The following is a 17,523-nucleotide window of genomic DNA, read 5'->3' as shown; positions in this document are numbered from 1 at the left end:
TATGTAGGCAATTTTCACCAATTGAAAAAAAATATCCAAGTGGAATGTCGTAGGCAATCTCTCCCAGGGTGCATTGCGGTTCCCACAATTGTACCTCTGTAAACGACCCAGCGAATTTTCAAGATTTAAAAAAAAACGGATATCGGACGCATACTAAATTCTTTAATACATATTGTAGTTTCCTTTCGTATCATTTTCATGTAAACAACTGTCAGTTCTGACATAATATAATTTGTTCATTCAATATCAAACCAAACAATACTGGATTCTTTTGCGGAAACACTAGATTTACTTCATTGGCAGGAAATGAAGTGTGACGTCATGACAAAAAAAAAATGAAAAATCACGTGACGTCAGGATTTCGAGGATGGCAGGACAAAATGGCAGTCTCCGCTGGACGTTCGCAATACATTTTGAAATTCTTCGAAATCAGGTTACATTGTATGTGATAAACGGTAAATTTGTGTTCATTTCATATGATATTTTATGAAAATCGTCTCGAGGTTTTAATTTTTGCCCGCCAAGGCTCGCAAAAAGAAAACCTTTTAGACTGGTTTTATAAAATCTCATATAAAATGAGTTCTCATTTAAGACTTCATATTTCTTTCATGAAAAAGGGACTGGATGATATCCCTTGTTCAATTGCTCCCTAGCAGGTATCTGAATTCCTAATTCATCCCATGTAAATAACCGACTATGCCGTATATTATTAAGCAATCAGATATCTGTATTTTACAACAATATCTACCGTTTAAGTGACATTCAAGATATGATTTAGGTTTAAAAACACTCGATGTATGGGTTTTTGGATGTAAACTTATCAAAGTTGAAAAATATGACACCATCATCATCACCATCACCATCACCATCCGTAAAACAATAAACTCAGATACTTTGAATATTTATAACATTGAAGTGTTTAATACATTACAATGAAATATCTGTATATGGCTGAAATACCCTCTGAATTATGTGACAGAACACTTAAATTTTGGCAATGAATAATATGTTAAATTTCTGTCCTCTTTTTCAGGATATTTAATAATGTAAAAGATATTCTGATAATTCTGTAATCGGCCTTATGAGTCCACTCTTGTTAATTCGATTACGTAGCTATAGAGCTTTATAGAATGCAGTTCTCTGTAGGTTCTGATTGTCGTTTCTACCCGTTAATGCTGTGGTATGAGTGTATTGATTTTAGTAGAACCAGTTGTTACAGACACGCCGGGTTTGTTTTCTATTACTCAAGTCCACTCTTATGTGATAAATGACGACATTGCACACTTCAAATTGCAAATTAAATGGTCTGCAAAAGCGAGTGGAAACAACATGTCATTCATGTGCAATTAACACTGACATATGTTTTTAAAGCGCACACTTGAACAAGACAACGCATGCGTCAATCGACAATACGCATGTGCAAATATTCAACTATTTTTTTCGATCTTTGACAAAATTAATATAGCGGGTAGTTGAGTTGTTTCGATGAGGTCGGTAGGTGAGAGATTATCGATATACAGGAGGCTTACGTGGCGGATAATAGTCCGCCAAATCAAGTTGTAAACTTTGGACGATTTTGTCGTATTTAAATGTACTTGTCGTGTAAGTGTCGACATCTTGAAACTCTGACAAATACGAGAAAGTGAAAACCACGGAATGACGCTGTAGTTTAATGATTTGCCAATAAGTGTCTGTAGAAGAAACGAATCAACCTAAAATTTGACTTCGAATACAGAGTTTTACAAATGTTTTATATAATTTTTCGTGTATTAAAATGAGGCAGTGTAATCAGTTAATTGATTTAGGAAATAACATTAGATGTAATATACCAACTAACCCGTATGTTTTAATATTTAAAAAAATAGTATTCCATTTCTGGAAGTAAACATCACTTTATCCTCAGCTTTTGGTGTTTACATAATGCAACCGATTCTTATTATCTAAATTAATGTACATGGTTGTTATAACTATCAGCTGTGCTATTAAACATGAAAGCCTACATTTTGATGTAAATGAACCGTTAAGATTAGATCTTGAATTTGCATCAGGGATGTCATCGATGAAGCAGAGCGCATGGTTCTGTTGTTGACTTCTTGACTTTTGTTAAGAGTCATGTGACACCAAAAAGTTTTAACCAATAAGAAATGTTCGCGTTCTCTTTGATCTTGACCAACTGGTTTCCTCAAACCTATTTTGAAAATATTTTTCAATCATTGATACACATATATGACAAACATCGTGAAACTTTTAATAAACTTTCAACAACTAATTATTTGGAATATATTACATGATTGGTTCGGAATGTAAGAATATCGTTTTCTTACCAGAAATAAAAAAAATTGACGGAATGTTATTGCTTTTGTTGTAGGTTATTTGTGTGGATGTGTTGTAAGTTATGATTTCATGAAACAGTTTATAGTAAATAGTGTGTAAAGGTGTCAAGTTATCATACAAAATGTATGTTTTTTTTAAATTTAAATGTATCTGATATCTTATATACTCCAGAATTTAAAACAAAAATCATATGAAGTATCAGATTTTAAGGTATGTTCACCAAGTATTCTTTTGATAACGGCAAATCAAGGAATTTGTTAAACTTTTTTTTTCGATTGAAGTATCACTAAAACAGCCCTCCTCTCTACTCTGCTTATTTTATCAGTCATGAGTTCACCACATCGCTTCATACATTGCTAAAATAATGTTATGAATGTCTGGTATTTCGTAAGGGTTGATTTACATCAAATAGTTTCAAAAACTAGTCCTCTTCATGCACAAAACAGTGAATAATTGATGGAAACTATGAGAAAGTGATATCAGTTTCAGTTCGTATTAAATTCTTTTTTTGGCCTTGATGACAATGTATTTCGGCTATGAATGGGAAGACGTTGACTTTTCGGTAGCATATGGTTCCAGTCTCTTCGCTAGGAGTCTCTGTAAACTAAGTTACGTTGTTCACACATGTATCAATTCGACAAATGAAGTTTTAGGCTATTTGGTGATTTCAAATATTTGTGTTTTGAATGAATTAAGATCGCATCTATATAGTTATCCTCGATGAATAGTGCCTGATTTATTAGTATTCATGGTGTGCTTTACTATAAAATTATTATAGAGTGTTGTCATTTTCTGTGTTTTCCTCTCATGACTTGCCACACTAGAAGGTACTGAAAATGTCTAAAAAAATTTCTATTTATAAAACATTCAATTCAAATCTTAGTATTGTTTTCCATGTAAAGGTTTAAACTTGCGATTAGAAGTAATCAAATATATCTACGGCTCTTTAAATTTTACTCTGATAATAATATTTATTATCAGTTGTACGTGAAATGTTACAGCTGTGTCTTCGTTAATCACCGTCTGCTATGAAGGTCTTTGTTAACAGAAAAGTAATACAAATATATAAGAGATTTCAAAATTACTTAAACTATTTATTGAAAATAATTTAAAACTAAAAAGACCTACATTATATATCTTGACTACCCAACGTACTATCAAATGTCAATCTAGAACTTCGTTATGTCAGCCTTCATTAGTCTAACCGAACCTTTAAAAAGTCGTTACTTTACTTTTACTTTTTCGATAATGAATGTTTACGTACTTAAAGTATATAAGTGAATGTAGAAAAATTATGTAGGTTATGCATTGACGTACAAAAAACAAAATAAAAAAATCACACATCTATGCACAGATTAAACTTTATTGATTCAGACATTGAATGTAGTAAATAGACATGATAACAACCGGGAATGCATTGCATTATAATGTACATTTTTTTCTCACATTAACATCACAAAACTTCTTATCAATTTCGACAGAAAAATAAATAATTAAGGATGTTATACTTATATATTACATTTTATGATATAGATCTTTAAAGTAGAATACTAAATATTAAAAAATGATTCCACAAGAAAGTTTGTTATAGATTTTCTAAATATCCTATAGGATGAGAATAATTCTTAGCTCTGAGCCGAAAGCTTTCTAAACTTGCGTCCAAAGCATTGTCTTTCATGGCGAATGGTACCAAACCACGGTCATACCGCATTGACGGAGGGGGTAATAATGCAGGATGATTAACGGAATAGCCCGGATTGAATCCTGGGTAACGTGACGCCATATTGATAATGTTCGCTGTCTGATGTTGGAGCTGCATTTGTGCATGCTTGTGAAGGACAGCTCCCGAGAGTTGTTGATTCTGCCAGTGAAAAACACTGATGTTTGGGAGGATGGCTCCAGTATGGGGCTCTATAGCTGGGCGACGGTAAGGTATATCTGAAATCAACAGTCACAATAAGATAAATACATTCCGTTGCCATGCTTTATTTTTAAGAAAAGAAATGCATGCATTTCGCTATAATTAATGAACATTCAAAAAATTGTAACGGGATCTCTATTTCTAATTTTTGGTAAAAAGTCTTTCCGCATCGTTCATATTTCCTATACATGGTATATAATACGCAATTTTGTTTTATAATTCTTCATTTAATTTACATGAATTTATTTAGTAACACATTTTAATTCAGAAATGGCTTTTGGCAGGAACTGTATATCACATATATTCCATATCAACCTTGATTTAAATAAGTCCCGATTATTTTTTTCTGTTGAGTTCAGAATAAACTCTGGATATCCTCTTATGATCCCTAAATCTTAGCCTACGGTCAATTATTCGTCAAACATTGTGATACTTTTCACACAAGCAAGACTAAACAAACAGGTATATCTCTATTACTCATTATGGATAGCTTGCCTGTACAAAGCATGGTATGATCTATATTATTGTAATTCTTAATATCAAAGCTAAACGTTTCCTAAAACAAATTAACAGAATTAATTAGAAAACCATTCTTTACCTTGCTTGTCGGGTAAATAGTGAGGTAGGCTATCACATCTATCGAAGTCCTCACTATTCCTGGTGTCAGTTGTGCCGGGAACACCGTCAGAGGAATCATCTGACTCTAAAATAATATCATTCTCCAATTTTTATATAGGTTATAATTTTCATATGAAATGTGATGTTTGAATATAGAATAAATATATACAATAGCAATATAATTATTTGATACAGATAGACGTAAATGCTTGATACATACCATAATAGGTTGTATTCACAATGTGTATACGAAAAAAGACACTAAAAGCATACGTCATTTGATAAACAATTGAAATATTCACGAATGCCAACAATTTTTTTAAAGGCTTACACTAATGTTTAACCTACCGACTTATCGAATGACACCATGAACATGTTTATTGTATCACTGCATGATAGGTTCTTTATTGCTTTCTTTCAAAATTAAACACTTATTTTATCTAGAAAAAAAAGTAAAATTAATAATTATTTGACTCAGTGGTAAAAATGAATATATATACCTGTTTGCGGTTTGGACGCAGAAGCCAGACTTTCTGTTACGTTTATCTCGTCATCAACCGATGATGTCCCATCTTTACTTCCGGTAGTATTACTGTTCGCTCCCTCCTTACTTCCGGTTACATCTGTCCTCTCTCCTAACTTTGTATCTACCCCTGGCTTCGTCTTTGACACTTTCTGCTTCTTTCGGAATTTCGCTCTTCGGTTTTTAAACCAGACCTTTATTAAAGTATAATATCAACCTGAGACAATGTTAAATAGGTTTAATGTGCTATACCCTTTTCGGCCACTAAGGTTGTATTATTCTATCTAGCTCAATGTTATTTTAATTCCGAAATACCAATGGAAGAACTCTTCTACATAGAAGATACCTATCATATTATGGAGAAATATTTGTGTGTTTTACTACATGTTTGCGTTATTTAGCTAAAGATTATGTCATTATGGAATCATGGTGGCATTATCGAAATCCATACCCGTAGAAGAATAACAGGAAGATATTCAAGAATTTGATTTTGTTTTACATTCGTCATTGCAAAATTATTTCAACAAATTGTAAAATCAAATGTACTTCTTCATACGATTCTTTTATTAAATAAATGGAATATATCGTTTATTTCTAATAAATAACGATATCCGTAACCCCGATATCTTGGGTAATTTGATTCAACCTTCGCACAAAAATGGAAATATGAAATCAAACAAATCGTAAAAATTAAGAAAAAAAATTAGCAAAAATATGATTAAACGAAAAACGAAAAATAATTATAATCTTGATTTGAGAAGAAACAAAAGAAATACCTGTATTCTAGCTTCAGGTAGGCTAGTCATCATGGCCAACCGTTCCCTCATGACAACATCCGGGTAGTGAGTTTTTGAGAATGTTTTCTCCAAAGCAGCAAGCTGTTGGTTAGTAAATGCGGTCCTACTTCGTCTCTGTTTCCGGTGTTGGCCATACCTTGCTTCCAATAGTATATCAGCTAAACAATCAAAACTAAACACGATGTAGGTAAGTATACATTGGCGGTGAAATTCGGTAATACGTAAAATACAGTTTGACTATTTAAAGCTGACGATTGCACTCTTATTTTGGTATGTAATTTTGTTCACAATTTGAAATTTAGGACCTCAAGTTAGTCTTTACCCATTGTGCTCTGATCATGATATTTTGGAGAATATGACGTGACATAAAATTAGCGTGATTGATAGATTTAATATCCGAGTTCAACAACGAATTTTATTATATTAATTCCTACTTTGTCCATACATTTTCAATCATTTTAGAGTCGCTTCAATCGCGTCATTCCAACCCCTTAAACTATTTTTTTTTGCTTTACTAATTCTGTAAACATGGAGAAATTCTTATCTAGTATTGTCTAAGGTGTAATTGATATTTTTCTCACACGATCCGCCTGATATCCAGTGACTTTGTAAACGTGATATTTAGCATATGCCACTAGTGGCATATAACCTGGACCGTTTTTCATTGGCTGGGAATCCGCTGTGACGTCATGACATTACGTCAGTAGAGGATAACGTGACATTAATGTTAAAGAACGTCGTGATAAAATGTTTTGAAATATGTCGTGACATATTTTTGCGTTGAGATTCAAAAATGTAGGTTTTTATAGTTATGTGATAAAAGCGTATATTTGTGTTCATTTTATTGTATATGAGAGTTTAGGAATCTCGTCTTGAAATTTTAATAATTGCTCCCCATGGCACGCAAAATTAACAAAAATATATTCTTAGGCTCTTTCATGCAATCTGATATGAACTGAACAACCATTTACTCAATCCATGTGCTGTATTTGTATATGATCACGTACCGGCTAGTTTTTCCGCCAATGTGAAAGCATGTATAGAGGAAGGATATCCAGAATTAAAAGATGGTGGGAGATGGCCATGAAACATCGATCCTGTAGGAAAGTGAGTGGTCAGTGCACCGCCCAGTCCTAGGCCCGTGGAGGGAGGAGGAGGGTACGAAGCACTAGAGAGGTTCTGCATCATATTCTGAAATAGTTAAAACAACACATCAAATGTATTAGAATGCAATTACACATTATTCACATGAGTAAGCTGTCAGTTATAATCTCTCAAACTGTCTCACTCTGGGAAAAATACATATGTACAAATGTATAAATGTATTAGACACAGTTATTAATATATAAAGCGATATCAATAGGTCTGGAAAGTATGGTAATCTTTAAATTGATTTTGGATTTAAAAACAAAAGAAATTTGCATTTATAATAAATAATAAAAACAGCTTAATTTTCGTGAACTTAAATGATGGTAAATCTACAACTATCAAAATTACTCATTAAGTTCCAAACAAAACGAAATTTGCATTAATAAAATCTAATTAAATAAGTTAAATGATATGTACCACTATTAAAATTATTATTTCACGTCCCAAAGCCTGTAAGTATAGTTGCCCTTAATCAGACAATGTTCGAGAAGGGATTTCAGGTAAAGAAGAATTTAAGTTAAAAATTTTCGATGATCGTGTTCAATTGAAAATAAAAAAACATGTGAAATATTCTTCTCATTAGTCTGTACTTCCTAACTGACAATAGTTAGGACTAAAGAAGGCAACCAGATGCTTATCGAAAGCTACCCATGAATAGATTGTTTTTGAGATGGTTTGTTTAAGATTTATCTATTATTATCTTCCATTCAATCTTAATCATCATTTCCCTGTGATAATATTACAATACAGCCAAAAGATGCTTTCACTTGACGTCAAATTATCATCTGTAATATTTACCTGTATTGATTCACGTGGAAATAAACTCCTTAATCACACCTGTGTCTTGTTCGAATGAGACTTTTCTAATGGTGATTATGAGAGAGGGCTTTTTTTCTGGTTCAGTCTCAAATAAGGATCGGTGTTAGATTATTCTATAAACAAAACAAGTGTTAAATAAACAGTAGGATACGTTCCTCGACACCATACCGACTCTTTATATTTACAATCAATTATGACTATCACTTGATATGATCAAAGAGAATCTGTTTGTCATCAGTGAAATCCCTCACGAGCAAACATAGCAAGACTTCAGGGGCTCTTAAGGGGTCAAGAATATTGTACATTAAGACAAATAATGCTCCACATGGACGTATTTATTCTATTTCCATTTAGTTTTACAAATATTTTTTATTTAATTACATCTGTAATTTAAAGTCAAAATATCTTTCATCTAGATAGAAAAAAAGAAGAAATAAATAATTAAGTTTCCCTTGATTGGCCTCTTTATAGCGAAAACCAAGGTGTCATTATTTATAAGTTCATTTTGATCTGCGCGCATCTATTCATCAACACTCTCGAATCAATTCAGACTTTAAATTTAACTTCTTAACGGGTATTTGGATCACTTAATCTGTTTAAAAAGCGATTTTGTTTCGTGAACGTTGTAAATTTAAGACTAAACTCCAATAAACTGTTTGCATGGACAGCGATGGTGTGAGGGGTACGAACGTGTTCAAGTAGCAGAACTTCAATGGCAATGGAAAATCGATCGTCATTTCTGTTTGGATCTAAAGTCAATTAAAGACGGGGCTATCCGGGGGGTAGATTAATAGCATTTTTCATAAATATTTCATCACTTTTAATTACGAATTTATCATCTACCTTCAATCAAAGAAATATGAATACATCCAAAGAAGTTTTATCTAACTAAATTAAGATACATTGTAGGTTTAATGCCATACGACGACGCACATCATTTTGAGTACATCAAATAACTAATTTGTTTCGTATATTTTTCTTTTCGTACCCAGAATGATTAAAATTAATAATAAAATATTCCATCTTCTCATTACACAATCTTACTTGTTTCGAAACTATTAAAAATATATCGTTTCCGATCAAGTTTCATCTGATCTTGATGAAAAGAAGACATGTCGGCACCATCATTTCGCCAGATCAATGAGTCTATAAATTATTAAATCTACAAGCTTTATGAGACAAACATTTAAACACACTGAAACAACTCTAAATTAGGGACTTAGAAAGAATTGGATAAAGAATATTTGTAAGGTATAAAAAGAAAAAGTACTACAGATCGGGTCGGTTCAGAAAGGTTTCTGTTGTCTGTGACGCCAGACAGTACAGATTAAATGTTATAAGGGATGTTTATAGGAAATTTAGTGATCAACTTGAAAATATTATTTTGAAAATAAATTATCCTTATAATGTCATTTTTGACATTTTGTCTTGTTGTCCTTGTGGTATGTAGGCGAACCGCGGTATAGGTCCATACCTTTTTGTTAATTAACCTATTTGTGTACAACAAACGTGGTACATATCTTGTGTCGTATTTCGTTGAAAAGTAAGAATACTTACATAATAACAGAAGTAAGCAAGGAAAACTTAAAATATATCTTTTGAAAGAGAGCAATGAGACTAGATACCACCATCACTAAAAGAGAACGATATAAGTATTCAGTTTGCAGTCACAACCAAACACTAACTTTATTAATCAGCTGTTTTAATCCTGCGGTAGGTGACTACTCCAGGCGACATTTAACAGTGAAACTAAGAGATTGAAAACATGGAGGTTAAGCTTTTTGAGAAAAATATATAAGCAATGTAGAAACGATAATTAACCATACAAAACTTGATATTTTTCAATATCTACCGCTTTCATTTAAATAAATGGTATAAAATTGATATTGATTATTCATAAAAAAGAAAACAGGTAAGTGTGTTACTCAGCCACGACTTTTTCAGACATTAACGTAATTTGGTTAACGAACATGAATCCTATCCATACTGTACAACCATTAGGACCACCAACATTTTAACACGAGGCATCAGTTAGATATCCATGAGCTGTTCATAGACAACGAAAGAAAAACAAACAAGAATAGTAAAAAAAATAAAGAGAAAAGAACCCTCGGGCTCCTCACCGGGTATTTCACCTTCTGTTTACCGACAGCGTTTGGTATCCGAAGTGCAAACTAATTGAACAGTGATAACTGGGTATCAGGTTTACTCGATCCGGACACACTCTTCAGCGGTCAAAATGGTAGCTCTCCCTAGCGCCCTTAAAGAAATTGATTTCAGAAGATTAAACCGTGATTAACTATTCAAGAGCACGGCTTTAAGTGTCGTTTAAATCATATGTAAATAGCAAAGCTGAAATAATGAAGTTAGAAGAGGCGTTGTTAAATGCTTTGTAAATATCCGGAAATATTTGGATATATCGCTTTACCAATTAGATAACACTCATCATACACTAATGACAAACATAGAATATCGAAATATTTATTCTGTATGAAGAGGATGAATGTATACACTCTAAGACATATATTTTCTGCCATAAAAATCCTTTGATGATTTTTTTCTTTTTCTTTACAGCAAATTGATGTTTAACGCGGTAATTGAAATGTAAAAAGGTGTTAATTTTAATCCTTTGATGGAAGATGATTCAATTGAGTCATGATGTCCGGATTAAGAGATAACAAATATCTGGATATAATTTAAATAAAATCTCATGCATAATCATTGATAGCGCTTCAATAAGCGTGCGTCATCTATTCAAGGTACCAGCGACGGAAGTAAATATGTAGTGTAAAGTATTGTAAAACATGCTAGCAATAGAAAAAAAACTAGGAAACTTTGATATGTGCCGAGACATGCATGTTAAATCATAGAACAGCGATATTAAATGCAATATTGAAATAATTTATAATAATAATATACATTTATCAGGCACCGAACAGGGCCAAATATCAGGTTAGCATACAGGAACAAAAATACCTCAAGGTAAATATCAGACTTGCCACCAGTCTCTAAAACTGTTGTATTTCTGCAACATGTCTGATATTAGCCAAATTTATAGTTTCAAACAAATTTTACCAATATTGTTGAGTCTAGTGGTCAGTCTAGGTAAGTACACTAAGGACGAAATATACTACATGGTTAGAATATATGGATAAAATACACCGCATATTCATCATACAAGAAAAACGCCGTGCCTTAATGATGTAAAGGCCAAAATATACCGCAAAGTTAGTAAATAAACTACAAATTATTATTTTCCCTGGTTTTTTTCCCACCAATCTTATTGGACGACCGTACCCAAGTGACCCCTTATAAAAAGTTGATTGACCGATATGTCTATAGATAGATAGGGAATTCCCGAACCAGTGCACCAAAACGTCGAAGTCATTTAAGCATTTGAATGCGACATGCATTATAGGGTTGATAAAGTGAGCGTTTCTAAGATACCGATTTTGTTGGTAACACATTTTCTTCGAACAATGCGAATGATAGGTAATATATTATGAAATACAAATGTAGATGTTTACACTAGACTGTTGTAAAATTAAGTGAAATAATAAAACAATTGTAGCATTTTGAATTCGGTCTATGCATGTATCACAACATCGACATACGTTGGTTAGTTGATTTGTCTTAAAGTTCTTCAATATTATCGGCCTCCTGTGTGTAATGTGTTACAGTGTACGAATGTCTGTATGCTTTGGGACGCTGTGGTATATCCATGTTGTGTGTCCTTGTAAAGAGTGGTGTTTTTATAGTGCCATCTCACCGAATCATGTTGACAAAAGCACACCTCTTCCGGCCATATCATACTGACAATAGGCGAATCAAACAGTTCACTCCACCTAGTTATGCTGACCACTGAAACAACCGCTTTTATAAACTATAGCATGTCGTATCGGCGAGGGACAGAACCCAGATCTTACCTCATGATCAGAGGGGCAAGCGTTTACTTTAAGGCCAAAAGCAAAGAGGTGTCAAGGGAGACGTTATGAAAAAAGTTAGTTTTTGAAGAGAATAAATAATATTCCAATTTAGCCGCCTTTTACTTTTCCGGATGAGGCAGTGGGTACAATTATAAAGCCTTATCTGAAGGTCAGTGGACGAAGCAAGGTCATCACAAAAAAGACAAATTATATTATAATATAAACAAACCCGGGCAAAATACAAGCTTACAGACATTTCGATTCATTCTATTGATTGGCCAAATCCTAAAAGAAGCTTGCTAAAAAGGGAAAACACACACTGCGATGACTTCAAAAGCTTAAAATACTATCGAAAATGTTGTTTTGGTTCTACCTATAACGACACTTTGTTGACAATAATAATACTATTATATAATGTGCTTTACATTATACACTCTTTAACATCAAGACTTCAATCTTCTTTTACTTTAAAAATGCCAGCAGGTATCGGTCATTTCTAGATTGTGGCATTCCTACTTATGTTGACAACATACCATAAGTATATAAAGGCTCGACCGTCTACAACTTTCTCCAATTTTAATGGCTTTGCATATTATCTCTGTTTGAGAAAGAATGATGTCATATGAAACAATTTGAATGATGTTATTCCACAGTTAATTCAATCAATTATATGAATAGTTTATTACACATAATACTTTATCTTTGAAATGTTAATTTATCTTAATATTTCTCTATCATACCTTTAAATTCCACTAGATCTTAGTTGAGTCCTAGTGAACTTAATCCCCTCCATCCATTCCAAAAGGATTGTTTTGACATAGATCTGATTTAACCTGATCGAATGTTTTGGCAAAAAAGTTTACTCAGGGTTTAGATTTCAAAATGAGGCGCCACCTTTTGAAATGAAAACCAAAACTGCAATATTAAAATGGAGCTTTGTATTTGATATGAAATATCCCATACGTCAAATGGCTACTCCCTTGACCTTGTTGATATCTTTAGCAAAGGCATATTCGTATTTGATTATGTATTGTTAGTTAAATAAAAGAGTTGGTTCAAAGAAGTATTATCAATAGTATGTTCGGTGTAACATCTCGGGATCACAAACAGATGTGTGTAGGATAAAAATTACTTCAAATTGAAAATATGGGGCAAGGGAGTATCAGGTCACTGCAGTTGGCTGTAATAACACGCCAATATAATGTATATATGTATTTTGTCAGCAACATTACAGGAACCAATTGCAACATAATATGTTAACATAATGGGTAGTGGGGATCAGTCTGACTGTGATGTCTTTGTTACTGTTATACAACCATTTGAAATTTACAATTTTGTCCCTTGTTTTGATTTTAACAGTTGTAGTAATTTCAGGACTTTCTATGCTTTTAAGTAGTCGGGTAAGCCGGTGTTCCCTACGAATAAACACCGACTTACGAAAGCTTCAGATACCGTCTATAGGGTCCCAAGAATGCCCTGTCATTTATACATATAATCAGATTTGACTGTTTGAAAAACTGACCTTTTAAGATACTAGGAGGCGGGGCCCCGTGCTTCCTCATTATACATAGGATAGCTGAAGCAAGCCTATCGTGGTATTAAGATCTATTTTTATGTTATCGCATAGCATGTTATTTTCGGGGTTTTTTCGCGTTTGGACTAAAATCGAGAAAATTAAATTTCAGCTATTTTCAAATATCGCTGGTCAACTTCCCCGGGAAAATAATCGGCTATATGGTATTTGGTTTACTGTTCTCGTAACAAAATGGTTATATTCTATGATGGGATACGAAGACATGTGATGGTGATTCGATTCTTTCTTCGGACATAGATTGAATAAAATGTATGATCTCATTGAACAAGAAACCTCAATGAAGGTAAAGATGTATTTTTTTTATTGAAATTGCTTTATTTATATCAAATGAACTTTTAAAAGATTAATAATTTCTGAGGAGGAACTTTAAGCAATTTTAAGCTTACTGGCCCACTGCCTTTCCGAAACAAAAAATTTCCTATAAACATTTATAACATAAGAAAATTGATATCGATGGCCTAAGATGAGGTTACAACGCCGAACAAATGCAAGTTTCCCTTCGTAATCAAAGTTAACAGTGAAGATGCATTTCGCTCTTTTGCCGTCTGTCGCAGTGATAGTCAACTAATCAGCGGTAGTTAGGACGACGGCGGAAAACATGATATGACCCAAGTTATGAAAATGAATTATTATTACTATTATTTCAATTTCATTTTTTCAGAAGGTGATGAGAAGTGTAGTATCAAAGGTGAGCTAATAACTTTTGCGACTCGATAAAATTATCCAGATTTGCATTTCCATTTTAAAAAGCAAAAGACGTTTCGGAAAGGTAGTGGGCCTTAAATAGTGATGCTGTAAGTTTGTAGCATGGATTGGACTGCTATACACGTTTAAACATCACCATGAACCGGCGTTGATACAAAAATTGTGAAGTAGCAGTGCCAGTGAGTTTTCAATGAATCCAACATTTTTTTCTATTTTTACTTTTTGAAAACAACATGAAAACGATCAAAAATATGTATATGACATAACTAAAATGTACCAAAATAAAATTAGGTGTACGTTTTCAATGTTGTAGATTGTAATTGGCAAAGAAATATTCTAACCACAATCATTAAAGAAAAATTAAAAAAGAAAACAACATATCACCATGTACAGAATATAAAGAAATTGTAACATAACATAAAAGATTAAAATCCAATCATCCCAGTTAATAGAAATCATCCAGGACTTAAAAAAAACGGAATGATGTGACTTAGGTTTTGTGTTATGTCGGTGATTTTGGTGTTGAAAGATAAGATTCATAAAAGAAAAATCATATTTATTGCTGAGGTTATAGAATGGAACAGAGATAATTGATAACTATTTACAGCTTAGTTAGATTTACATTTTTTCCACCAGTAGTTGACTTTGAGTTTGTCGCTCAATATTTCATACTCCAGAGATATAATACAGCTTATCAGAAAACTGCATTATACCTCGATTATTAATCTTTTTTAAATTTCAGTCAAATCGCATAAAATATTTAAAACATATTAAGATTATTTGATTGAAGACAGTTATACATGCTTACCTATTCCCATTCAGTTCGTCCCAAGGGCAATACATTTTCTTCATAAAAATATATTTAACTGTTCATTTTCTTGGTATCATGTATGAGGATAGAAATTAAGTTTAACTTAATGATAATTACTTATTATAGAAGAAATGCTGGTTTGTGTTAATAGTTTTAAAAATCATATAAAGTGATATTTGAAAAAATCAAGAAGTACTCACCAGTTGTGTTTATTCAATTCCTCTTGCAGGTAACTTTTCCATCAGTGTCTGTCTTCGCGAGTAATAGTATTGGACGTCGTCTCCGCCGCGTAAAAAGGTTTATAGGGAATCGTCAAGCGGATCAAGACTCAAGTGGCTTGAGTATTACGTTATCTCCGTGCCGAACGAGATTCCTTACGAGACTTCGGGCGGTCGCGTGATAGTCAACAAGTTTGGTGTATCTTTTGTTATTCCGTTGTAACTTTTTTACGTCAAAACATGCTAATGTCCGTCCTCTTCAGATATCGTCTGCTCCTGAGTGAGCATGGAATGTTTTCCCGCGCTCCAATACGGCTATTCCGCAGCAAAGCCTGGTAAGTGCGGGATTAATATCGCATGACAAGTTTATGCGCAGTCCATTAAATACTTGACTTGAGATAAGTATATTAATTTAACAAAATATTTGCAAGAAATACGCCCGGATTATATAAGTAAATATAATTCATTCCTTTTATTGACTGTTATATAGTTTTTCCCTCTCCAAGTGTCAGAGGTGCCGAAAGTTTCCTCGACAGGATTATTAAACACGAGAGCAACTGCCTATCTACTATCTTAAACTTATTATAAAGGAAAAAATCCCCTTATGTTTATTCATTCTCTCATTAATTATATCCTCCTGTTTGAAACGAAAGTTGAGGGGTTTTAGTCATCGATTATGATATATAAGATGATTTCACTTTCAGACTGTCGTGCTTTTTGGACAACCAATTAATAACATGGGCAGCGCCTTCCTTTAAAGGGGCACATTACTGGAGTATATTAACTTGTTGTCTTAATGGTGTATTGCTTATTGAAATGTTCTATATAGTCAAAAGATAATCTTAGCTATAAACATTTGTTTTGGGAGTGAAATCCTGAGATTGAAACTTATTCTTTTAAAAGAACATAGTACGTATGCTGTTAACTGTTTATTCGCCCATATTTTAGTTTTGGCTTGCGTTATCTTTGTGATCTATTACGACGTTCAAATCTGAACTCTTCTTGGAATAGTCTCTTTAAATCTCTTATGCAAAACATTCAAACATTTCTATCAACATTTTGAAAAACTCTGTTTTTTTACGTATTTTCATCAAGTTTGACTGTTACAAATACAGTTAATCATGTCTGTAACGGATATCAAAAATGACAAGTGTCTTTAATACAGAGGTTCTTTTATAGCAGGTTTTAGTGTAGTTTGACCAAATTCAAACGCCAAATGTAAATTACTCGTGAAATCATTTCCTTTCGTAATGCAGGTATTATGAGCAGGTTCTTTACCGTGGTGGTATTGGCCTGTTTGACAGTGCTGTGTAATCGAGAAGTCAATGATGTCGTTTATATGATCTACTGATGCGACGGAACCGCTATACAAACAAAAACAAATTATTGTCAATTCGTATGTCAGTTAAGCTCATTCAATAATCGCGAATCTATGTTTAAAACAGATTTGAATACGCTCCTAAATATCAGTAAACCATCAGGTTCTCTAATGGACGACATAATACCAGGAAAATATTCTGTTCAATTCGCTAATTTTAAAACAAAATTTTATTGCTGATAAGTCTGGGTAATGATAAATGTAATAGGACACTTTTAATTAAAGGGTTTTTGGTAAAATAAATGCCAGCTACTTAGAATATTCGAGAGCTTAAGAACCAGGATTTGTCTTACACTCTTACTGGTAATACTTGTTTATATTTACTTTTAATTACAAAAAAAAAAAATTTAAAAACATTGAAGTTAAGCGTTGCATTGTCGACGGGAAATTCGCTTTATTATTATCGTGAGGTGATACGCCATAGCTGACACGTGCTAGGCAATGGCGTTACGTCATCAGTACCTTCGGGAACCATTGTAGACAACGTCATTAATTTTGACATGTTGCGACGTCCATGCGATGACGATGTAATAAACATGTTCCTAAACAACAGAATGTTCACAATTTTACTTGAAATATGCGAGTAAAAGGTAATCAAACATGGTGGTCTGTCAGGTGGACAGACACATGTACGATTATATTATTCCTCATACTTCACAGGAGCATAGCATCAGTTTTAACGCATAACGACGTATCTGTCGATGATGGCGCGATGAAAATGCTTCAAACC

At 33.1% G+C, this 17,523-nt stretch overlaps 1 protein-coding gene across 1 annotated transcript; it reads right to left on the bottom strand.

The window, feature by feature from the left end:
- Positions 1–3,704: 3,704 nt before the first annotated feature.
- LOC138324527 (diencephalon/mesencephalon homeobox protein 1-A-like) lies at positions 3,705–15,525 on the bottom strand. Its single transcript, XM_069269581.1, has 7 exons — positions 15,398–15,525; positions 8,141–8,274; positions 7,201–7,384; positions 6,173–6,351; positions 5,374–5,590; positions 4,854–4,958; positions 3,705–4,272 (listed from the first exon to the last, which is right to left on the bottom strand). The coding sequence occupies exons 3-7, from the start codon at positions 7,379–7,381 to the stop codon at positions 3,920–3,922; spliced, it is 1,035 nt and encodes a 344-aa protein (XP_069125682.1). The 5' UTR covers positions 7,382–7,384; positions 8,141–8,274; positions 15,398–15,525; the 3' UTR covers positions 3,705–3,919.
- Positions 15,526–17,523: the final 1,998 nt, after the last annotated feature.

This window comes from Argopecten irradians, chromosome 5 (assembly GCF_041381155.1).
Source record: "Argopecten irradians isolate NY chromosome 5, Ai_NY, whole genome shotgun sequence".
In the NCBI taxonomy this organism is placed as follows: Eukaryota; Metazoa; Mollusca; class Bivalvia; order Pectinida; family Pectinidae; genus Argopecten; species Argopecten irradians.
This window is presented reverse-complemented; position numbering and strand designations above follow the sequence as displayed.

Coding starts and splice junctions, on each gene's coding strand:
- LOC138324527 (XM_069269581.1), bottom strand. CDS start 7,381: ATGATGCAGAACCTCTCTAGTGCTTCGTACCCTCCTCCTCCCTCCACG. Junction 6,352..7,200: donor ATTGGCGGAAAAACTAGCCG/GTACGTGATCAT, acceptor TTGATTGTTTAG/CTGATATACTATTGGAAGCA. Junction 5,591..6,172: donor TACCTGAAGCTAGAATACAG/GTATTTCTTTTG, acceptor ACTTTAATAAAG/GTCTGGTTTAAAAACCGAAG.